This window comes from Lutzomyia longipalpis, chromosome 4 (assembly GCF_024334085.1).
Source record: "Lutzomyia longipalpis isolate SR_M1_2022 chromosome 4, ASM2433408v1".
Taxonomy (NCBI): Eukaryota; Metazoa; Arthropoda; class Insecta; order Diptera; family Psychodidae; genus Lutzomyia; species Lutzomyia longipalpis.
The window spans coordinates 12,238,242-12,264,271 of record NC_074710.1 but is presented as its reverse complement, the minus strand read 5'-3'; the positions used below and the strand labels follow the sequence as shown (position 1 = coordinate 12,264,271).

Sequence of the window (26,030 nt, the reverse complement as noted above, 5' to 3'; positions counted from 1 at the left end):
AACATTAAAAAATCAAAAGAAAATTCGTTGAAAAGTTAGGTTATGGAACCTCTTCATTGCGGGCGCCATGAAACTTGTAATAGTTGAGATCAAGAAGAAAAAGCCAGCCATGTAGAAGGGAATATCGTAGCTTTGTGTTGAGTCGTAGACAGCACCAGCAAGGGGAGATCCAACAATGGCAGCAGCACCCCTGAACAAGATCAGCAAGCCAAAGGCATTTGTCAATTTATCCAATCCCAGGAGATCCACAAGAATGATTGAAGTGAGTGAAATGTAGCCGGCTGTTGGCAAAAAATTGCGGATTAAAAAGGCCTTTAAGCAAAAATTCCAAAGAGGAATTTATAAATAAAAACTCACAGACTGCAACACCGAAGAATATGGCCATGGCAACGTAGGCACCATAGGAGCTGCAGAAAGGTGTCAGCGAGACCGCAATGGTGGAGACAACGAGACACATGTTATTAAGAAGGAGAGAATCAACTTTAGGGAAGTCAGCAACGTAGCCACAGATGACACGACCGAAGGTGTTTGTGATGCCAATAATAGAGAGGAGGAAGGAGGCAGAATTCTGACTAATACCCGACAAAATAGCAGCATCAACGAGGTAGACAAAGGGCACATAGAGCCCCGCCATGCCGAAGACATTTGAGATTCCAATCATCATGAAGACGGGATCCTTGAGCAGGCTCACATCCAGCATCGTAGCCAGGGCAGATTTGAAGGAATCCGGTAGTACGAGGCACGGGCACAGATCGTACTTCTCACCACGCTCAACGTCATCCCCACCATCGCGCACATCCATCCGGCTGACCTTCTCGTACCTCGGTAGGGAAATCACGGAGTTCCTGTAGTGCGAGAGTGACTTCTGCGACTGATATTCACGCAAATTCGTCACGGAGCCAGAGTAGAAGATATCCTTGCGCGACATTGGTCTTACAATTGCGGGACGTTCACGTGGCAAGGAAGTCTTGGACGTGTAAACCATCTCACCATCCTGTACGAAGGAAATCCCGAAATTATTAAAAGATAAAATCATTTCCCTTCAAACTACCTTCCCTGTGAGTGTTTAGTGTTGTGCTAAACCTACTAAATAATTTTGTTTTTTAGTAGTTCCAGAAGTTAGTTGGAAAGTGTTAAAATTTATTAAAGAGGTCCTCTATTATCCTTACAATTTTATTTATTTTTTTAATCTTGCATCTCCCGTTTATGCAACAAGTTGTTAAATAAATTTAATTTCAAGAATAAAACTAATTTTAGAGTGAGAAAATTCCATGAAAAATAATTGTGGAGTCTTGTAGGACTATTCGGAGGAATTTCCATTGATTCTCCACATTTTTCCATGGAATTTTTTCATTGTTATTTCCATAAACTTTTCTTAAATATTTACCGATTTATTAAATCAGAATAAAAAAATCAATTTGATTTATAAAATTTCTCCATGGAGAATTCTTAGGAAAATCACAGTAAATATCCGCTAATTCTCCACATTTTTCCATGGAACTTTTTAATTGTTATTTCCATAGTCTTTTAATAAATATTTACAAATTATGTATCAAAATGAATAAGAAATCCATTAGATCGTTTATATTCCTCCATGGAGAATTCTTAGGAAAATCACAGTAAATATCCGCCAATACTCCTTATTTCTCCGCGGAGAAGTCAGGAAATTAGCAGAAAATGTATTTTTTGCATCTCTCCGTTTGATTTTCCTTCAAATAACAAAATAAAATGACAATGATTCCCAATACAATTGCATTTTGTTAACGCTCGAATGCTTTTTTAAACCACTTTGTTGCATACACATCGTGGGTGACGCTAAAGAGGGTCAATGTTAGCATAGTAAAAGTTAGATGGATATAAGTGCAATAAATCATCCAAACACCTCTCTATACATCCCACAAAAGAGAGAATAAAAGAAATAAAAGCAAAAAAAAAGAACTTTTTGGGAGGAAGATAAAATAGCCAATTGGTGTTTCTACTAACACTGTCGTCTGTATTGTTTGGTCTGCTTCCGGTAACTGAGTTTGATGACAGCTTTAATTGTGTATTCTTACGTACTTCGCCATTGTTGCTACCCATATTCCCACGTGAGCTAGCCTTTATTGCAGCCAGGGATGGCTTGAAGCGTTCCCCCTGTGATGTCTTTCGGATGCGATCGAATGTTGGAACAGAACCATTTTTGGGAATACCTAAGAGATAAATTAGGAAGAATTATTTACGAGAAAAGAGTCAAAAGTTGTCTTTTATCCCACAAAAATGTGATCATAAAGTCAGAAATATTTATGCAATATACGATTTTATGGGACAAAATTCGGGTTGTTCTGAAAATTCGTTGAGTTTTCTTTTAGTAATTTATGTTTTCTTTGATTCTATTAATATCCTCAAAAGAATGACTTTTGAACAGATTAACATTCTTCCGAAAGAATATTCGTGATAAAATAATAAAAATTCATTTAAAAAAATTAAATAGAAGTATGAAAAATGTAGGAAGCTTCTTAGTGCAAGTGATTAAACATAAGAGCTCTCAAGCTAAAAGTCAAGAGTTCGAGTCCAGCTTCTTCATTGATTTTTTCTCATTTTTTTCTTCAATTTTTTTTTAACAAAATAAAAGCCCTACAAACTTTCATAGCAACCACATAGCATCAATATAAAGCGTGTGCTTGTGGAAATACCACAACGGTCACACTATATTGCAATTTTATTGCACCCAAAATTGCTCTTTAGCACGAAATTTTGGCTCACCTTGAGATTGGGTAGAGAAAGCAGGTTGAGAAGCATTGCGGGGCATATTTTTTGCTGTGGTACCCTCAACGGCTGAACCATCGGATTCGGAGACACGATGGGGGCGCCTTTTGGGCTTTGATTCGGCCTCCCTTTGCTCCATCTCCTCCTTATGATCCGTCACCTTTGATTCGGTAATTGTGGGTAGTGTAGCTACTGGATGAAGACCCCCTTGTGCTTGAGCCGCCATCTGATCCAATGCCAAACTAGAATGGACTCCAGGCTCGGTGTTCAATGGCAACTTCATCCGCTTCTCCATTGTCCCATCGGGTAGTTGAACCATAAAGTAGGACCCCCCAATTGAGCCCCGCTCCAGCTGTAGACGCTTCTCTTCGTACATCCTCTGCATGAGTGGTTTCATTTTCTTCTTCTTCGGATACTCCAGCGGACGCATAAGAGCCCCAAAGACGGCACAATTGAGAATCAATCCAGCCAGGATGAAGTTGGCATTCTTCCAGTCCATATACTCAAGCAAAAATGTCGCCAGAGGTGCAAAGGCAAAGGTTCCAAAACCCGAGCCACATACCGCAATACCCGTTGCCAGGGAACGTTTTGTCTCAAAGTAGTATCCCACAGCAACAACAGCCGGCAAATAGATGAGACCAAAGCCAAAACCTGAGAGAGAACAACACACAAAAATGCCATGAGGTGAGCACCGATTACGCAGCCACTTGGTGGATGGAATGAAGTCTCCCGAGATATGTTTCAAGTGCGACAACATCATAAAAAATTCACTCTACTGACACACATTTATTGGATTTCATTTGCCACGTCATACAATAATAATCATAAAGTGAGAAAAAACATGTAGAAATGCTGAAAATAAGGTTTCATTAAAAAATCACGTAGAATGTAAAAAAAAAATCCTATTAAAATCTCTTGTAAACGTTGAAGAAATTTCTTAAAAACATTCAGCCGTTTTCAAGATATTAAAGTTTTTCGGTTTAGAATTTTTGGGTTTAGAAAAATGAAGATTTAGAATATAAAAGGATTTTTTAAATCATAAGCAAGTCTGTTTTGGATATTTAGGACCAATTTAATTCTCAAAATAATGCAGAAGAAACTAACAAACAAAGGTTGTGTAGTTCTTGAGATATTTAAGTTTTACGGTTTAGAATTTTCGGTTTAGAAACATGAAGATTTAGAACATTTAGAACTTGAACGGACATTTTTTTTAAGTATCTAACCAATTTTTTTTTGGAAATTCACGGCCCATCCAATTCTCAAAATAATTCTGAAGAAATTAATAGAGAAAGTCTTGAAGTTTTAGAGATATTTAAGCTTTTCTGTTCAGAATTTTAGGTTTAGCAACATGGATATTTAGAATGTCAACGGAATTTTTAAGTATTTAAACAAATTAATTTTGAAAATTAACGGCCTATTGTATTTTCAAAATAACGCTGCATAAAGGTTTAAAAACGGTCTTGAAGTTCTTGAGGTATTTGGATTCTTCTGTTTAGAATTCTTAGTTTAGAATTTTGTAGGTTTAAAGAATAAATATAGCATGGATGGAACAGTATAAAGCGAAAGAACGGTAAGTAAAACTTACGGGCTGTGATTCTTTCTTTGTCAGTGAAATGTGAAATTGACGGAAAATTGAGGATGGGCAAATTTTGAGGAAGGTTTTCTCGCGTACCGAATCACAGCCAACGCGCAGATAATTTGTGAGAAGCCTTAATCGTGGGCGATGGCTGTGATTCGGTACGCGAGAAAGCCTTCCTCAAAATTTGCCCATCCTCAATTTTCCGTCAATTTCACATTTCACTGACAAAGAAAGAATCACAGCCTGTAAGTTTTACTTACCGTTCTTTCGCTTTATACTATTCCATCCATGCTATATTTAATTTTTATCTTTGCAGTTTATATATAATTATCTTTGCATTTTTATATGTATATGCATTTATATATACAGTGCCGAGAAAAATAATAGGACCACCAATATAGGTTTTAAATGTACCCTTAACTTCAATCGCCAATATCTCAGGCTGTGGGGAACAGATTTTGAAAAGTGGCATAGATTCGGAAAATCGGTTGAGGGGCTGATTTTTGACAGTCGTTCAAGTAGACCCATATTAAAAATGCCACTTTCTGTTCAATCATCTACCAAAACTGAACGGATGGGCCGATTTTCGAAAATCTACCATCGTTGGAAAGGGGATGAATGTAGCTTTCCGAATCTATGCCACTTTTCAAAATCTGTTCCCCACAGCCTGAGATATTGACGATTGAAGTCAGGGGTACATTTAAAACCTATATTGGTGGTCCTATTATTTTTCTCGGCACTGTATTTTATTTTATTTTATATGTATATATATAAAAAGCCCCGCTTCGCGGGGCGTTGGACTTATGCAACTCAAGATATGACATGTAAACTTTAAAACGCGATATCTTCGGAACGGCTACATAGATTTTCTTCATTTTTGGCATGGTGATAGATACTATAGTCAACTATAACATATCAAAATATGAAGCAATTCTATAAAGCGGTGCTCGAGATATTCATCGAAAACTCATCGAAAATTTTGTTTTCGATTTTAGCACCACTTGCGGACATTTTTTGAACTTGCGATGTTCCGAGCAGTTGTAGGGCTCGTTAATATCTTTCATTTGAGCCCGAGTTGATCAAAATCGGTCAAGCCGTTCTCGAGTTATGGCCGATTTTCGATGAAAAATTGTGGCGGCCATATTGGCTAAACGGCTTGGCCGATTTTCGAAAATGAGGTATCGTTGGAAAGGTCTTGATGGCCCCTACAACATATAAAAATTTCAGATTTTTAGCTCTTACAGGGGCTGAGATATAGCGAAAACAAAATTTTGAGGTTATTCAAAATGGCGGACGGAGGGGTGTGGGGTAAAATTTGACTTCATAATCGTATGTCTTCCACCCGATATATGAACTTTGCCGTTGACCGCAAGTCTCTATCTATTACCGTTCTCTTGTAATTTAGCGAAAGGTTCCGGCCGGACGGACGGACGGACCGATTTTTGGCGCATACGTTTTTTGGAATGTGGGGACCCTAATTCGTGCTCATCCCAAGTTTGAGCCCGATCTGACGACTTTGCATTTTTGAGTGTACACAGAAGCTGTGCTTCTTTTAAGAAAGAATCACAGCTAAAAGGTTATTTAAAAATTCAAGATTGAGATGGATTTGTCTTCTAAATTCTCTACAAAATGCCAATGAAATTATTTAGAAAATCATCTGCAATTTGTAAATTATTTAATATATCACGTTTATAATTTCAGGTTGAGAAAAAAACATAAAAAATTTTATTTAAGATTTTTTAAAACAAATTAAAAGAGATAAATGGACATATTTGTAACCTAATAATTTTCTCAAAAAAAAAGCCAAATTCGAATGTTTAAAATGCATGTTTTCTCCACATTTCATTCAATTAGTTTAAATAGGATTGGGGTTGTATTGAAATGAAATCATTTAATTAAATTGGAATTATTTTTATGGATTTACATTCAAATTTTTCAGCTCCCCTTGGCCTCAATCATACGCACCTCACCACAACAGAGAATCCACAATAAAGGGTGTGTGTCGGAGAATTAATTTACAAGCTGCATTCAATTTCACATGACAACCATTTTTATATTACCACCTCAGATGCTGTATGGAATGAGTGGTGAGGAAAATTGCTGCAAATGACTGACAAATGGAATTTCATTCGAAATTATTCCACAGCATTGTGCAAGAAGGATTAAATTTCTCTCACTCAATTTCCCACCTACACACACACACACACACACTTTCAACAATATATCACCGCAACATGCATTCCTGTTGCTTCCACTGCATCCCTACCAGTGGGTAGGATTAGAAATAGAATTTCAAGGGTAATAAGGAGGATTAGATTTTCCTGGCATTTCAGGAAACAGAGAACATTGTGGTTTGAAAATATCAAAACTTACCTCCCATCACACCATAAGTGAGCATTAGCATGGTTACAGAAGTGCTGAAGGTACTCAAAACAAAGGCAGTACACGCAATAATACTTCCGGCGATGCAAACTGTACGACAACCATATTTATTTGCCAATGCAGATACAATGGGACCTATAAGAGAAAAGATCACAACCATTAGCTAATTTCTTCATTAATCTAATGGGGAAAGGGAGCGAGAAAAGTTTATTCCCCCAAGAAACTTTGAATCCATTTGGATCAATGAACTTGAGACTCTTGTGCCTTTCGCTCCCTTTATCCATGCTTGCACTCTAGTTGATAAAAAAAGGCATTAAACACCACCACAAGCCTTGAGATTGCACTTCTTGTGAGAGATAAGAATGGAATTTCTTGGCTTAAATTCAAGAGTTTTGTGTGAAATTTTCATTACATATTTGAACACGATTTTAGATTAATATTTAATTCTTCCTCTGAAGAAGTTCAGAAAAATTTTATTCTATTTATTGCTTAAAGTCGATAAACGATTTTACAGTCAAACCGCATACTAAATGTACTGGTAAGCTGCCCAAGCTTACGGGAGCTGTGTTTCTTTCAGTGTACCAATTTTGTGAGAGCAAACTAGAACGCGAATTAATTTAAAAACGCGCAAAGTCGGGAAAAGTTGAAAAGTCATACCCTAAGAAATGTTTGGAAGGCCATATCTCGAGAACGGATCCGTAGATTTTCATAAATTTTTTTTTGTTTGAAAGGTCTTGAAGTCAGCTATAACATATCGAAAAATGAAAAAAAAAAATTATGTCGCAATTTTCGAAAAATTCGAGTTCGAAATTTTCGAAAATTTTGTTTTCGATTTTAGCGCCTCTTGCGGTCATTTCTCGAAGTTGCAATGTTCTACACATTTGTAAGGTTTTACGAAACCTTTCATTTGCGCTTGAGTTGATCGAAATCGGACTTGTAGAACCCGAGATATGACATGCTAACTTTGGAAGGCTATATCTCGAGAACGGCGACATAGATTTTCTTCATTTTTGGCATGGAGCTAGATAATATAGTCAGCTACAACATATCAAAAAATGAAGCAAATCGATAATGGAGTTTTCGAGATATTCATCGAAAACTCATCGAAAATTTTGTTTTTGTTTTTTGGCCCCCTAGCGGTCACTTTTGAAACTTCCGATGTTCTAGAGAGTTGTAGGGTTTGTTGAGATCTTTAATTTGAGCCCGGGTTGATCGAAATCGGTCAAGCCGTTTTCGAGTTATGGTCGATTTTCGATGAAAAATTGTGGCGGCCATATTGACTAAACGGCTTGACCGATTTTCGAAAATGAGGTATCGTTGGAAAGGTCTTGATGGCCCCTACAACATATAAAAATTTCAGATTTTTAGCTCTTACAGGGGCTGAGATATAGCGAAAACAAAATTTTGAGGTTATTCAAAATGGCGGACGGAGGGGTGGGGGGTAAAATTTGACATCATAATCGGATGTCTTCCAGTCGATATTTAAACTTTGCCGTTTACCGCAAGTCTATCTATTACCGTTCTCTTATAATTTAGCAAAAGGTTCCGGACGGACGGACGGCCGGCCGGCCGGCCGGAAAAATTTTTTTGGCGCATACGTTTTTTGGAATGTGGGGACCCTAATTCGTGCTCATCCCAAGTTTGAGCCCGATCTGACGACTTTCGATTTTGCTCGGTACACAAAAGCTGTGTCTGAAAGAAACACAGCTAAAAGCATACGGCTCCATCTAATTGTGACTCAAAAAAAATTACTTGCAACGCAATCGTCTTATTCAGACTCAGCTTTTGCCTAATGGTGACTCAATTTTTAACTTATCTGCACTACAAAATACCTAATGTAGCCGCGAGTTTTAACTTAGGGGCACATTTAAAAAAAAATAAGTCAGCTTTAGAATGGCACTAAATTAAAGAATATTGCTTTTTATATTATATCATTTTTTCTCACTATTCGCGATCCTCTGGAGGTCGGATTTGGGCCACGTTCCCATAATTATCATAAGAAAATTACATGACAATGTTTTACAGCGTAGAAAAAATAATGGATTATCAATCGATACTTTAAATGAGGAAATGTAGTGAAAAATTATTTCTTAAATGGAGGAAAATATGGAAAAAATAAATGTTTCTTATTACTGTTTGATAGCAAATATGGGATTCGTTTGAATACTATACCTACACATTCCTATTATAAAAATTTATTTTTAAAACTGTATAGATGATATTAAATTACAACATCATGAACCAATTATTTTTTTAAATTAATATAACTGCGTATGTTGGGAATTTGCAGTAAAGTTTTGAAATAAAATTCAACAATTTAGTTCTGAGAATTTTTCACAACTAAACAGGAATGTTTTTTATTAGCATGGGATGATTTATTAAAAGAAAAAACGGATTAATGCTCGTTATACGTACTACCAGATAACTCAAAACAGTTTTCAAAGTTTGGAAAAATATTCTAATTAGTTTCCCTTCATAAAGAGTTATTTGTAGATAACATATTGAAGATCATTTAAATGAAATATTTCAACACATTTTGTAACCTTGCTCATCATTCACTAAAAAATGGATTTGTTTACACAGCATAAAATTAATAAAACGGTCTTTTTCGTATAAAAAAAATATTGTCACAAAATTCCCAACAATTTCTGCTGCACTTAATTGCAACTCTTAATTGCTCAAGAGTGCATCAATTACAGCAATTTGTTTATTATAAATTAAATTTAATATAATGTCGTTATCCCCAGCACTGTGTGTGCTTTTCACAGCCACAACGCACGCTTGTTTGTGATAAAAATATCAACATTGAATAGTATTTTAATAGATCTTGATTGGTTCGTAAACTATTTTGAGAGATGTGCCTTTTTTTCCACTCTCATAAATACATAGCGCTCGGTAATGGAATTTATGTGAGAGAGAGAGAGAAAAAAACTCCATTGGAGCGTGCAAAATCAGGCTGGTGTATATAGTGTGTCAATAGAACTAATTAAAAGGATATACATACCAGCACTGAGGTAGACTCCACTCAGTAAACTTCCAACCCATGCCACCTTGCCTTTTCCCTCCTTGAAATAGGTTACAAATTCACCGAGGAACACGCCGAAGGTGTATGCAATACCGTCGACAATCATATTGCACATAAAGGATGCGAACACGATGACCCAGCCATAGCTTTATGTTTTATAGAAGAAAAATAATACATAAATAATTAAATGAATTATAAAAATGAAAAAAAAAAGTGAATAGTGCTCTTTTTTTTTATTCTTCATATTTATTTTACTGAAATATTTATAAAGAAATGTATAAGAATTTCGTGGAAGAATGCCTGAAGAAACTATGATTTTTATTCGATGTAACAATCCAGGGGTGTAGCTACATATCAATTCAATAAGGTCTTTTCATTGTTTTTTTTTTTAATTTAAAAGACATTAAAACTGGTCATAAAACTTTGTGACATTTCTTTACAAATGTTTGACATTTTTTTTTCTAACGTTTAACGATTTGTTTATAACGTTACAAAAGTTTGATGTTGGATTTTAAATTTTCAGACGTATTTTTCACCATTTTGACGTTTATTTTCTAACATTTGACATTCGTTTTATATCTAATGCTCCTTTTTTTACATTTCTGATATTTATTAACGTTTCACATGTCTTTAAAAAGCTTTATGATCCTTTGTTACCATCAGAATTTTTTTTTATTGAACGATTTTTAACCCTTGGATGATTTTGCTGGCCACCGTGGCCAAATTGTTTTTTTTTTAAACCGACACAGAATTAAAATTTATTTAACATTTCGTGATTCATTCTACTTCTATGTACAGGATTGTTCATTGTTCAGTAACTTTAAATTCGTCGAATGAATACTTGGAAAACATTTTCTGTTAGAGAGAAAATTAGGGTCAAAGTATTGAGGTTAGAAGTCCCGATTGAGGGTTAACATCGGATATTCCTTTTTAGCTGTGATTCTTTCTTAAAAGAAGCACAGCTTCTGTGTACACTCTAAAATGCAAAGTCGTCAGATCGGGCTCAAACTTGGGATGAGCACGAATTAGGGTCCCCACATTCCAAAAAACGTATGCGCCAAAAAAGTGTCCGGCCGGCCGTCCGTCCGGCCGGCCGGCCGGAGTATAACGATATATTGCGAGAGAACGGTGATAGATGGAGACTTGCGGTCAACGGCAAAGTTCATATATCGGGTGGAAGAAATCCGATTATGAGGTCAAATCCACCCCTCCATCCCCACGTCCGCCATTTTGAATAACCTCAAAATTTTGTTTTGCCTATATCTCAGCCCCTATTATAGCTAGAGGACTGAAATTATGATATGTTGTAGGGGCCATCTAGACCTTTCCAACGATACCTCATTTTCAAAAATCGGCCAAGCCGTTTAGCCAATATGGCCGCCACAATTTTTCATCGAAAATCGGCCATAACTCGAGAACGGCTTGACCGATTTTGATCAACTCGGGCTCAAATGAAAGATATTAATGAGCCCTACAACTGCTCGGAACATTGCAAGTTCAAAAAATGACCGCAAGTGGCGCTAAAATCGAAAACAACATTTTCGATGAGTTTTCGATGAATATCTCGAGCACCGCTTTATAGAATTGCTTCAAATTTTGATATGTTATAGTTGACTATAGTATCTATCACCATGCCAAAAATGAAGAAAATCTATGTAGTCGTTCCGGAGATATCGCGTTTTAAAGTTTACATGTCATATCTTGAGTTGCATAAGTCCAACGCCCCGCGAAGCGGGGCGTTTTATATACACATATAAAATAAAATAAAATATATATATAAATGCATAGATATATACATATAAAAATGCAAAGATAAATATATATAAACTGCAAAGATAAAAATTAAATATAGCATGGATGGAATAGTATAAAGCGAAAGAACGGTAAGTAAAACTTACAGGCTGTGATTCTTTCTTTGTCAGTGAAATGTGAAATTGACGGAAAATTAAGGATGGGCAAATTTTGAGGAAGGCTTTCTCGCGCACCGAATCACAGCCAACGCGCAGATAATTTGTGAGAAGCCTTAATCGTGGGCGTTGGCTGTGATTCGATACGCGAGAAAGCCTTCCTCAAAATTTGCCCATCCTTAATTTTCAGTCAATTTCACATTTCACTGACAAAGAAAGAATCACAGCCTGTAAGTTTTACTTACCGTTCTTTCGCTTTATACTATTCCATCCATGCTATATTTAATTTTTATCTTTGCAGTTTATATATTTTAATATTTGACGTTTCTTTTAAATGTTTTTCATTTTTCTATTTTTTTTTACTTTTCACTATTCCCTTTTACGCCCCTGTATAAAAATAATAAAGATTCAAAATAAATGTTGAAAATTTTTTTGAGTAGGTTATGTATTTTTTTTATTTATTTAATAAAAATTTTGGGTCTTTAATAATGTCACACGTGAAATCTGATTAAATAACTGAAATCGTTAATCATTTAATGTTTTAATCACAAAAAATGTTTTTTTGAGGATATTTTGAAATATTTTCAATTTAAATTTTATTATGAACTTTCTTATAAAATTTTCGAATTATTTGAAAATTTTTGGAATCTTTTCTGGTGAGCGTCGGGTATATTCAATTTAGCAATTAAAAAAATTGAATTGCCAGAGTTTTCGATTAAAAGAATAGTCTTTATTTTATTCACAATAAATCTGTTAAAAATACAAAAAAAAAGAAAACAAAAAAGATTTTCCCTACTCAAATAACTTCTGAATTAACTGCGTGAATTACGTCATATAGTAGGTGAAGTCATATATAAAATTTCCCTTTATATTGCCTAGTTTCATGTAGATAATAAAAATTTTATTCTTTCGAAGAATCAAAATCAAAGGAAATATCCAAAGAAATAATATAGAAAAAAAAATTCAAATATCAAAAATCAAATAACTCACCCTCCATCGGGAGGCGGTGGCATGTCATGATATTCACAGGAATCCTCATCTTCGGGTGAACCCGCCTCTTCCTGAAGTTCCGCCGTGAGTCTTGCAGCTTCCTCGCATGCCACCTCACTGTCCGTCTGCGTTGAGATAATTGAAATGGAATTAGCAAAAATCTTTAGCACAAAATTCGCACCTATCTGCTATATGTTGTTACGAATTCTTGCGCAAAATACTCCCAAATTATTCCCACAAATAAAATACCTAAAAAAAACCATCCAATTCCTCTTCTATTTGTAATCTGTACACCGCGATATCTTGTGGTGAGCGCGCGCGGGGATCAGGTGAATTATCTCTTCGCCCCAATGTTTTCCCATGCCATTATTTTGTTATTTTTATTGATCATCAATCATTAGCACGGCAACAGAATCATGCGAATTACCAAAAGTCTTCTTTTTTTTTACAAAACGATGGAATCTTTTCCAATTCACGAACAACAAGGAGATATCGAGCAAAGAGACACCCACTTGGCCTTAAAACATAAACCCCAATTGAGACAAAGATTGGATTCATATCGTTTTTTTGCGATTAATTTATCTTATCAAACTTTTGTCGATTTTTTTGTGTGCAAATAATGTGTGGCTTTGATGGCATAAGAAAAAGCTTGAAGAAGCATGGTGAATTATGCAAATCCCATGTGGTTGACAGAGGTAATTGTTTCAAGAATTTTCCTTTACGTGTATCGGTATTCTTTGCTTTCCTTTCAACCCACAAAATTAGTCTAATGAGCTATATAATTCATTTGAATTTAATTTTAAAAGTTTTAAAGCAAAAAGAAGTTTTATTATTAAGGAAAATATTTATTTTTAAAGAATGGTTTAATTTAAGAAGAAACTTCAAGAAGAAAATCATTTATAGACATCTCTTCAAGTAGAGAAATAATTAGATATAAGTAATTTTGATCGAACCATTGTGTTATCTTTATTACTTGTTAAAAACCGAATATCTTACCACTCTTTAATGTATAAAAAAGATATTTCTGATTCAGATGAATTTTCTTTAAAAACTCATCCTAAACTTCAATCAAAGAATTTAAATAGTTTTATTCTAAAAGTTTTATGAGAGCTAGAAAATATCGCGAAACTAAAAAGAAACTTAAAAAAAAGAAAAGAAAAAATAACTTCACAATTTCTCGAGAAAATGAGAACAGCCATAAAATTGCACATAAAGTTTTCTGATATTCATTCAATTTTCTATTTTAGATAAATTAAATTTCCAGCCCTTATTCCGGGAAATTGTTCACGCTCCATCAGGTGCATCGGTGTCCTTTTAAGCTCCCTACTCAATACCGAGCAGTGTGTTGAGCCTATTACAGGGACTTATTGCATTAAATTCCTCATTATATGGCATTTATCGATTTAAGTGTCATTTATAATGCCTTTTATTTCTCTTTCAAAATAAATAATCTCCCTGGCGATGATATGGAAGGCTTCTTCTCACAGAATCACTTCCAATTCCTCTCAATTGCCTCAAACTTGTTGCACAATACATATACTCACTTGAACAACAATATTATATAGCACGAGCACTCCTAAGAGACATTTCTTGCGCGATTAAATTAACAACAATTGAAGCGCGTGGTGAACGCAAAGTGATCACGCTCTTTGAAGTAAATTCAACTCACTTTATAATGCCTTACAAAACACAATGAATGAGCGTTGTATACAAATTTTAAATTCATTTTTGAGGATTAAGCTCTTTTATAGTAAAATTATTGACAAATTTTCCAATGTTTAAATTGTTTTCTGAATGGACGTTATTAATGATTTTTTCATTGAAAAGAATTAATTAAAACATCAATTAGAATATTGACATGGATTTTCTCATTGTTCCATGTTTAATATGCTTGTCAATTTTTTAATTTAATGACTTTCAATCCTTTAAGTAGATAAAAATAGGAAAAAATGTATTTTAATTTTTACATAAAGCGAATGGGTTCGATTGAAAGAAGAGTGTTGTATTTGTACACTGATTTTTGCAAAATTTCATGAATATTCATTGAAATTCGAATTTTCTTGATAATTTTTAAATGATTTCGTGAAATCTTTAAACAATTAAATTCCTTAAAATATCTGGTTAAGTTGTGAAGAGGCACATCGTGTAAGGAAAATTGAGGAATCTCCTACATTTTTTTTATGAGCTAAAAGAAATTATGTTGCTGTTTTTTAAAGTAATATTATTGAAATATTACTGAGTTTTATTATTACTTAATTTGTTACTTAAAAAGGGATAATATAAAAACGATGGTACACAAAGATTTTGAATTTTTAAAATTATTTTCGAATAAAAACAATTTTATTGACTATTCAATAGGTGTTAGTTTTCCATAAAACTATATTCTTTTATTTAAATATAAAATGAGAAAAATAAAAAAAAACCATCATTATTAGTTGGTATACCACAATCGTGGCTTACCAAGTATTTTCTAAAGGGAAAACCAATGAATTTGATTAATTTTAACGGAAAATCTCTACATTTTTTTTTAAATTATTCAGTATGTACTGGAAATAACTTTTAAATGACTTATTTGAAAATTAAATAAAACAGTAAAGATATAATGTACTCCGTTATTTTCATAATGTCCTTTTTCAAATAAATAAATTTATTTGAATCGAAGGGATTGAAAATTGCTGTTTTCCCCAAAATTAAATTCTTAAGAAATACATAAGAGAGCAATTTTAGGCAAAGTAAAAGAGAAAATCTTTTGCACATACAAAGAAATTGACTTGCATAGAAGACTTTTCTAAAACTTTCGTCAATGCCCCTATAAAAGATTTTCGTGCAATTTTAAGAAAATATTTTTAAAAATTCAAAGATTTTGATATTTATTATAATTTTAGATGTTTTATATGAAAAATAAAAGATTTGTTGTATTGGTTGTATTAAACTTTTTATAAATGAACCAAAATGTCGCTGGAAAGTTAACTTTTTGTGAAAAAAATAAAAAATCATATTTTTTTTGAAAAAAATAAAAATTTTTAACCTCAAATTAATTCAAAATAAATTATTTTCACTAAGAAAATGTAATGGGATTGTCTTTAAAATAAAATGCTTATAAATTTAGCAAAACTTCCATGTCCTATTAATCCTACATAGTTCTTGGGGAATTCCTAATGCAGTCAACAGTTTCAAAATTATTTTTCTTTAATTGCACATTTTACATAACAGTGTGAATATAAAAGTAAATGAAATTTACCCCATTCTTGCGATTATCAGTCATACTTTGTTCCTTCTTTGTTGTTCTTTTTTTTTCAACTTCACAATACTTCACTTCACTCGATTGAAAATGTATATATTAAGGGGGAGAGAATAAATAATTTTGTATTATGTACTTTTTTGTGTATTTTCCTATTGCTCGTCACTCTCAGCAACTTGTTGCACTTGACACAGAAAATTCCGTCCGCTATCTGTACCGTCTTATCCGATGAAGAGGAAAAATCTAACTAATGAACTAAAGGAAAATCCCTCACATTTTATATTTTCATATGCGCGCAAACGCTCTTTTAAATATGAAAAATATTTTATGCCCTTGAGAATTTTCCTTTTCACAAAAATGTAGTTTATTTTTATTTGTAGGGAGATGCTGAGGAAAATGCAACAAGACCTTTTCCCTGGATAAATGCAATTTGCAGAATGAAATGAGGAGAATTTTGTATGCAATCAGTCACCAACAAATGCTCACGGACGACTGATACTCATGCTGTCGTCACAGCATATTGATACCGAATGGAGTTGAAAATTCTAATACAATTGAATGTATCTTGGCGCACTTTATATCATAACCATACATCGATGCCCCCCTTTACTTATTTATTTCCCATTCGTATATGGACAAGATTGTTGTATTTATATATTTACAACATATTTAACACATCCATACATGAAGAGACAATGAGAATACTGATGTATTTTGCATATTTGTGAATGAAATATGTAGTTTGGATAAGAGAAAAATATGAAGATAATATTTATATTTTTAAAGAAATAATGTTAACTTTGCAAAGTCAAAATCTTCTTTACAAACATTCTTCTGTATCACAAGTAAATGTATTTGTCAAATGCACTTGAAACTCTTGTTCTCTTTTACTATCTCCCTTTGAAAATGTTATACTGTATACATATATGTTTGTAATGATAAGAAGCTCTCGAGAGAGTTGTCCCTGCCACAAAAGGGAATGAAACATAAGAAAATGATAATCTATCGAATTGATGTTGTCATCACTTTGGCATATATATATTTCCTTCTCATCCAAATACTCCATCTCGTAATACTCCCCTATCGTGGTCATACAATTTCCCACAAAAATACCCAGATAAGGATTCACTAATGTTCAATTTGTTTGTGATTCTTGTCGTAACCAACGAAAACTGGAAAATAAATTAATTTATTCCATAGAATACATTTTTTTATTTACTTTAGATACTAAAACTCTCTCTGTTGTTCCATTTTGATTACCAGAGAACAACGATGAATCTTACTGAACAATGCATTTATTATTAATTACATCCAAAACGTCGCTGAAAAATTTTTTAGAAGAAAAAAATCTAATCTTTAGAGTAATAATATTTTCAGTAAACTAAAGCTTTGAAGAAAATAAAAGAAATAATTTGAAGATTAAAATGAACATTGATGTATTATTTTTTTTTATTTTTAAGTCTCTTTTAAAATGTTTATTAATCTTAAAATTGAAATTAAAACTCCTCAAAAATTTAAAAGCATAATAAATAGACAGAAATGTAGCCATTTATCTATTCTGGGGGGTGTTTTTAGAATTTTTTTTTGTAATATTCAAAGTTCAAAGTTTGCAAAGACTAAGATTGAGATTCCTAAACCATATAATTAAACGGTTGGTTGATCGATATTAAAAACAATTAACTATTTGTTAATGCAATTTAATGGCTTTACATTTCTTGTTTTATTTTTTTTTAGTGTTTGACATTTCTTCTTTAACCTTAAACCTTAGGTTTCTTAACCTTAGGTTTCTTAATCCTTTAAAACGTTTGACGATTTATCCGTGTTTCTTTCAGTTTTTTATGTTTCACATCACATTTTCTAATTTGAAAGTTACGATTTTTTCCTTAACGTCAAACGTCAACTTATGTCACTTTTTTTTCTAACGATTGTTTTTAGCACATGGCTTTTTTTTCTTTCTCACATTTAGCATGTCTACATTTTTAAACATATAATAGGGGAGACCGGGGTAAAAAGAGTCATTTTCGAATTTTCAAATGCCAATTTCTCCCAAGTTATAAATCGGAAAAATCGGAAAAAATTAGGGTGGAAAGCCCTATACACCTACAATTTTTGACAGTAATTTGGAGGTTATGTGATCAGTACTTTGGGAGATAAAAAAGAAAATAAATTTTTGGCCCATTTCCCAAACTTTTGCGTATTGAGAAAAACGAGTTTTCCGAAGTTTTCCTTCAGCAATTTTCCAATCTGATAATTTTTCTCACTAGCTGGGTTACTTCAGAAAACGTTGCCAAGGTGTATTTTTCAATAACTTTTAATGATTTTTCTGTAAAATTATTTGAATCAAAACATACCCCTTGGGGTAGATCGGGTCAACCCATGTAAATCATATGGGAGTTCGAAATTTTCGACATATTTTCTATCCATTTGTTGCAAAATGGCGTGATTGAGAAAATCGCAAAATTCTCTGTTTTAGTGCATATAAAAGTGAAATTCCTTGTCGCGGATCAAAAGGTGAGAAGTTTAGCTATCAACTACTATCAATCTCTCAGGCGGAAAATCATTGGAAATGTCGGAAAATTCGACCGACTTTATTTAGCCAACTGGTGACTATATTTACCCGCCGCGTTTAAAAAAAGTCAGAAGCGGAAGGGTTTAGGAAAAGCTCGAAAACTCATATTTCCCGGGGAGATAGAGAAAAGTGGTCTGAGACAAAGTTGTAGGCCAGGAAATTTCCTATAAGAATGACCTATTGAGGAAATTTTCTTGTCCTTGGGGAATCCTGCAGATAAGGATTTATGCAAATTGACTTTTTTTACCCCGGTCTCCCCTAATATTTTTTTAATTTTGTGATGTTATTTTTAGCAATATTTTACCAAAAAGTATTTTTCTTGCAAGAGAAAATAATTTTCTTTGTAGAAAATAATTCCAAGAGAGAATTTTGATTCTAATTTTCTATAAACTTGGAATTCTAAAATAAATATTTATTTCGAATTATTTACTATAGTTGCCAGTTTTCTCAATTAAACTCTATTCAAATATAGACCACAAATTTCACTTCATCTTTTTTGTCACACTGATAACGCATTTATTTTACGTGCAAATCTCACCTAGAAAATACAGAGTATTATATCAGTTACTAGGCGCCTCTGTCGAAAAAAGCCCACTCGAAAGAGGCAATGGAGATTATTTATGAAACCCTCAACAAGTGATCCACCATAAGAACGCAATAATTTTTCAAACATGAAATTCACGTGGTTTTAAATCACATTATTTCATGTATGGCAATGTAATGTGAACATAATGTTGGAAAAATATGTTTTTTTGTAGAATATTGTAAGACTTACCCGACTTATTTTTCGTACACGTTTGTTAATTGATTTTCCACTGGAAACTCTTTGAAGATTTATCGAAGACATTTGATGGAAATCTTCTTTTATTTTTCTCGTTCAAAATCACTCACAAATAAAATTAAAATCTTTAACTCTTCTCACTTTTGTCTATTCCACTATTCAATTTAATTTTGTTTGATTGGAAATCTTTGAAAATCAATTAGATTCATCGTTTTTTGCATCTCAAAGGGACGAAATTTTCCACGAAATATTTCTGTTGTCAGTTAAAAGCAAAAAAAAAAAAATTTTTTGTGATTAATGCTGCAGTGTTTGTATTTCTTATTGATTCAATGATTTTTTTTTAAATTTGCATCTTGGTGTACTTTCGCTTTGTTACTTCATCATGAATTCCTCTCTCTCCAAACTCTTGAATGAGCCGAGAGGTTGCAATTATTATGCAAATTATATCATTTAAGTTTATTTTCTTCACTTTATTCTTGCATATTTTAACTATTTCCCACCCCTCCTGAGACTTTCACCGCATCAGCAATCTTGTTTACATGAAAACCCATTTTTTCTGTGAATTGATAAAATTTTCTCTTATCATATTTATCAAGTTCTCTAAACGGAAAAGTCTTTATAGTCAATTAAAAAGAAGGAAAACCATGAAAATTATTAAAAGTTTGTCTCTATTGTAAAGAAATATATTCAGGGAAATGCTGTGTTTATTATGTAAAATCGCAAAGAAAATAATTTTTTATCAAGATGGCTTCTTTTCAATTAAAATTGATAAGACTGTGCGCTTACAGCGCCAAAGGAAATAATCAGGAACTACTTGTTTACCAAAAAAAAACTTTGCATTCATAAGTGATTTATCAAGCTCATAAAGGGTAAATAAAGAGAAAGAATTCGCAAGATGAGAAGATTCTGAGTCATTAAAAAACACGTCTTCTTGGGAAAAATATTTCAGTCCGATATTTCCTCAAAAACAAGCCATAGACGCCATCTTGGTTTCTTTTGAATACCGGTAAAACAAACCGCTGACCCGCTGAAGGCCAAAAAATCGTCTTATACTCCCATTCCTCGTGCCACACACACCTACGTCAATCAGACAGCAAATATTTGGCAATGAAAGAAAGAATAACAAGAAATGAATCTGCTAATAAATCCACAAAATTAAATATCTCCTATTTGTGGTACACTCTTTGTTGAAATTCACAGCATACCTGGCTATTGATTTCTTTTTCTTCTTGTACCCCATTTATTTTTGGCAAGAAAGCACGTGAGAAAGTTTTTGTTTACATGCTTATTTGACATATCTATGAAATGTCAATTTTGACAATTAATTCACGCGTCTGTCAGGATTTTCTTTACTTTGTAATTTTTCAACAAAAAAAAACTTTGAGGTATGCACTGCAAAAAATTTTTACAGTGTAAATTATCATAGCAATTTAATACTCAATTGTGTGTGTGAGCTGAGTAAAATTTATCAAATAACGCAGCATTATTTCCTCCCTCTTTTATGAATCATTTTTTCTTCTACATACTACACTCTGCCTCTTGAATTTCCCTCATATCATTGAAAAAATCATCAATACACATCCACTGAGCATTTTGCTGTAAAAGTTGTAAATAGTGTGTGGCTAAATTTAACTGATTCTCTATGAGACTTCCACACTAAGACTTTTGCCATTTCTTCACTTTTCTTCTTTTTTTTTTCTCTTCTTCTTTACTCTCTCAAATCCTTTCACACGACAATATATTTATGTAATTTCTGCCAATACTTAAGGGTTAAAATTTTTCCATAAAACTCAATTTCCATGCCGTATTCTACTATTTACACTGTCTGTCTAAATTATAATATGCGCGTAAAGAATGTTTGATAAAGCATTCAGCGGGGAAATAAAAAAAATGAGAATCCACTTTGTCAATAGAAAACACCGTGATTTGATAAGAAAATTTTCATCCAATACATGCGTGGATGTTTTTTTTAACGTTGTATGTAAAGATGTACGTGTAGGTATGTGTAAACTCATTAAAAAATTTAATGAGACGACAAAGGTTTTTTCAAATGAAAATTAATTTTAAAAAAAATATTACATTTAGAACCAATAAACTAACTTTGATGAGTAGACCAGATTTATCAAAATGATCAAAATCGACTCAGCCATTTTTTCAGTACCTAATTTTCTAAAAACTTTTTATAGGTAATATTAACTACGGTCCTATAGATAATAAACCAACTTTGACAAATATGATTTTTTTTATACCAAATCAGGTAAACTTCTTTATCAAATTCGACTAGCGGATGTTTTTGAAATCTATTTTAGTCTTGAGAATTGAAAATGGTAAATGGTTAATTCAAAGAAACCATTTATCCGATCAAGGTTAAAAGAATTTTCGAAAGGGCAATAAATTATCATTCCAACAAAAATTTGACAAAATCAGTTTATTACAAAGTAAAATGCAAAAGGATTAATAAAGTAAAGAATTTTAAACATGTTTAAAAAAAATACATCGTTTAAGGTTACATCAACGTTCGATTTTGACAAAATTATCCGAAAAGAATTTAAGTGTCAAAAAGGAAAGAATTGACAAAATTGGTTTACTCTAGCTAGGATTAATCTCAAAATAAAAGTTTCATTAATTAGTTGGTATACCACAATCGTGGCATACCAAGTATTTTTTTTTATTCTTTAGACTTAAAAATACTTTGATTTAGACTTGTCCGTTATCTTTTTGAGGATAGTGTTTGCATGTAACTATTAACTTATTTACAGAATCATATTTCTTTCATTTAAATTTTCCACCTCCTATTTTGCAGACAAAGGTGAGGTAAATGGCATAAGTATTAGTAGGTTATCTCTATTGCAAAAATTATTGAGAAAACAAGGTATAAATTAAAATTCAAATTGTTTATCTTTTTGAATACCAATTTAATCAGCGCTGTGTGGGGGTTTGTTTGAAAGTTTTGATTTTTGTACGTTGTCTCTCTTTTAATTTTCTTCCACACTGTATTATTTTGGTCGAGGTCAATTGGTGCGATACTATAGTCACCAATACAATCGGGAGGCAACCAGGTGTCGTCGCAATACCACCAAATGGAAACAATCTATCACCTCTTTCTCAATGGGTCAATCAAAGAAATTTTATCATAATATTGCTTGCCCACAACTTTTTACCACACTCACACACTAAACAGCTGTTTTGGGCATTTTATTTGAATTTTTCCACTGATCATACAAGAACTTCTTCTAACTCTTTTTTTTCAACAGCACAACCAGTACAGCCTTCGCGGCAATATTAGTGGGGATGACGATGTTTGTCTTTTAAATTGGCCAGAACGCAAAAATTCCCAAAACTTCTTCACTCACAAAGCCAACAACGCGTTGTAACTTCTTTGAATTTGCCTTTGTTGTTGGTTTTAAATTAAAAGAAGAAAAAAGAATCACAGCTAATAAAAAAAGCTGCTCGTGTTCAATGCGATAGTCTATTTTCGATGGTATTCTCACAGTGATTTCATTCAATACACACTGAATGGGTGTAAAAAAAAACGAAACTTTTCTCACCCACAATGTTGCTTGTCTACAATGAAAAACTCTCTTGGGAGTTTTCCTTCACTGTATTGGCACAAAGGAAAAAAAAACTTCACTAATATACCTCATTCAAACATATACCTTCATGAAATTTTCTCAGATATTTTCACCCACATTTTCGTGCAAAATTTTCTATTTTTTGCACACCTAAATAAACGATTAACCGTCTATTGAACTCCCCGTCGAAAATGTCTGATAAAAATTTTGCACGACAAAAAAGGGACAAACTTAAAAAGCAAATGGCTCTTGCTAATTAAAATCCACAACTGAGTGTGTGAACAGCGGCACAAGAACTTTTCCACTGACAACCTCTGTGTCGGTAATCATTTATTTATACATTGAATGTTTGCATTTTACTACACACATACACTATCGCACGTTTTCTTGCTTAACCAGGGAAACCAATACTTTTATGTAGATAGTGAATATATTATATTCATACTGATTGCCTCGAAAAGATCGTTTAGATTTAAAATTAACGATCAATCTTAGCATTTTTTAGCTGTGTTTCTTTAACCCTTTTTTCAAAAATTTAGATAAAATAATAGTGCAGTGGTTAAAAGCGCCGCGTTGTATTGTTTCTCAAAGATCGTGGGTTCAAATCTCATGAATAATTCTTGAGATTTTTTTTGTCGAAAGAATATAGGTAATTTTTTCCTGATTATTGACTTCTTCGCCCTTCGAAAGAAAATTAGAAAAAATACATCGTGTTAAGGACATCCTTTCAAAGCATAAATGCTTAGGTGCATACAGAGTGTACATAAAATTCACAACACAAAATGCACCCCCCAAACCCCTGTAAAATGCATTACTCTACCATCCCTTTGTGGGTACTTTTCCAACACTCTAGACATTCAATGAGCTCACACGCTGAGAGAACTCTCAAATTAATTTAAATACATATCCCAACCTGTTGATATACTTCAAGGGAATTTTCCTGCATAAGTAAGTTCATAGGAGTGGTAAATAATTTTCCCTCTCAAGAAAAAATCCATTTGTGCTCTCCCGCTGTGAGCTCAAAAAGATCTCAAAAAGTTACAAAGATTGCAGGAATGATTTTCCCCATTATATGTAGTACGACAAAGATGAATCACAGAGTGAAATGAGATCGTTTTCAAGAAGGAAAAACACACGCAAATTCATCATATTAAATTTATAAATAAGTATACGGCCTTTGTGAAGTGCATGAGAGGTTGGTAATTAGTCCAAATAAATGCATTCCCCAAATAAAAATATTTGGTATGCCAACCAAATAATATTCTTGAAGAAAAAATATTTCTTTTAGAAAATTATTTATAACAATTGGTTAATTTTTGATTGAATTGTATGAAGTTTTCTTTTGTTGTGAAAATGAAAAAAAAATTTCTCCGTCGAGAGTTGAATAATTTAATTTAAATGCTGATAAATATTACTATTAATGTACAGTACACTGAGAAAAAACAACAAATGGAAGTGTTTATAAAAGTTATTTAATATTTTAAATTCTTCTTCTTTTTATTTATTTATTATGACATTCACGTAGCACTGATTTTGAATTACAAAAAAAATATTCTTAATCTTTTACTAAAAAAAAAAATTCAAAAACGCAAAAAATTGAATATTTACAGATGGCACTGACTTTCTTGATAAAATGTAGAAAAAGGATAAAATAAAAAATTTTATGTAAAATTTTAGGAATAAATGCATATAGTAATTCAATGTAAAGTAAGGTTAGAATCCGAAAAAATTATGGTACAATCCAGTACTAAAAAATATTTTACTTGAATTAACCCCATTCGTTGTATACCTACTTCTACTGTAGTCGGTCATTTTCTTATGATTTAAATCAATGTGTAAAGATTTAATCTAAGAAAAAAATATTAGTTGAGGTTATTTGAGGTTAAGATTGGTTAATCAGGGCTTTTATTGAATGTATTTTTGTAAATATTGTTTTTTTTTGGAACAATGTTGCTGGTTTTATCAATATTTAATCAACACAAAGCCCACATAAACTTTAAAAATATATATTTTAGTCACTGCAATTTTTCATCATTTTTTGATTATTAAAAAAAAATAGCTATGAATTTTTATGAGTGTTATGAGTCAATAATTTGTAATAAGAGTTTACTTTTACCAATTATTCATTGTTATTTTTTGTTTAAAGAAATATGATCCTTTTAACTCGTAATTGCCACAAATTTAATACATTTTAACATTTTAAAATATTAACTTACATTTTCCAACAAATTGTTTTATTTAATAAATTCTCTCTTCAACTATATCTTTATTAAAATTGTGTGAATAGTGTGGATTGAACTCAACCATTTGATTTTGACCCTGTCCTGGGCTCATTATTAATTAGGGATCAAATAGCAGGAACAATAATTGCTTCGGACGTTTAATTTGCAAATGAATGCTCAATGCAATGCCCTCCCAACTTATCAATCATTGATGCTTTACGTACTAAATGATGGACTAACACGAAACTCTCAATGTCCTTCAATTACATCCAACCCATCCAATCCACCCTCATCTTCATTTACATCATACAGGAAGTGTCTCACACAAAATTAAATTTCCTTCTAACTCTATTTTTTTTCCTTTTGATATGGAAATTTTCTTAAGGAATATTTTTATCACGTAAACGCAATGAGATTGTTCTTTAAAAATGAAATTAGTATCTCGTTACAAATAGACAATGTAAATAGAATTTCCGCTGTGAAACTGGAGAGTAACGAATGGGACAAACACTGAGAAATCCATTAAAAGGAGTCATGGAGATAGAGAATAAGAGAAGTTCTTCAGTAAAGAAAAAAAAAGTGCATGAAGTCAATATTTCGCAAGAATAGAGATTTTCTTTGAGAAATATTATTTCTTTTGCTTGAATTCATCTGAAAAACATGAATATCTGAGATTGACAAAGAGCAGAAACATTCACATTGGGGGCTTCTGAAGGTAAATAAATATTGTTGTGGAGATGTTAGTAAGCGCATCTCGCTTCTTTGACAGATGTCAAAAATTCCCCTTTTTTTACAAAATGCACAAAAAAGTTTTCTTTTTACAAAAATATTGACAGAAAATGTGATTTGAAGACGTATATAATGTATGGATAGGATATGCTCACACCTAATGTTTCTTTCTAATGTAAACTTTGTTACTCAAAACCTAATTTTCCAACTGCCAAGGCTTGTTGAAAGTTTGAGGTGAGAAGTTTGCATGGAAAATAACTATTATGCTGCATTTGCGTGATATTTTGA

The 26,030-nt window shown here is 32.6% G+C and overlaps 1 protein-coding gene across 11 annotated transcripts in view; it reads right to left on the bottom strand.

Annotated features, from left to right (window-relative positions):
* LOC129796298 (monocarboxylate transporter 14) overlaps positions 1-26,030 on the bottom strand; it is a 35,577-nt gene that overhangs the window by 8,082 nt on the left and 1,465 nt on the right. Inside the window, exons 1-9 of one of the 11 annotated variants that reach the window (XM_055838083.1) lie at positions 22,131-23,092; positions 19,214-19,472; positions 12,629-12,753; positions 9,711-9,877; positions 6,698-6,841; positions 2,743-3,396; positions 1,984-2,189; positions 358-994; positions 50-281 (exon numbers count right to left, since the gene is read on the bottom strand). In XM_055838083.1, coding sequence (XP_055694058.1) covers positions 50-281; positions 358-994; positions 1,984-2,189; positions 2,743-3,396; positions 6,698-6,841; positions 9,711-9,877; positions 12,629-12,753; positions 19,214-19,285 — 2,237 coding nt within the window. In that variant the 5' untranslated portion in view covers positions 19,286-19,472; positions 22,131-23,092. Of the gene's footprint in view, positions 1-49; positions 282-357; positions 995-1,983; positions 2,190-2,742; positions 3,397-6,697; positions 6,842-9,710; positions 9,878-12,628; positions 12,754-15,869; positions 18,939-19,213; positions 19,473-22,130; positions 23,093-26,030 lie in introns of those variants that run through there. The other 10 variants (XM_055838089.1, XM_055838090.1, XM_055838085.1 and 7 more) reach the window with 10 other exon arrangements.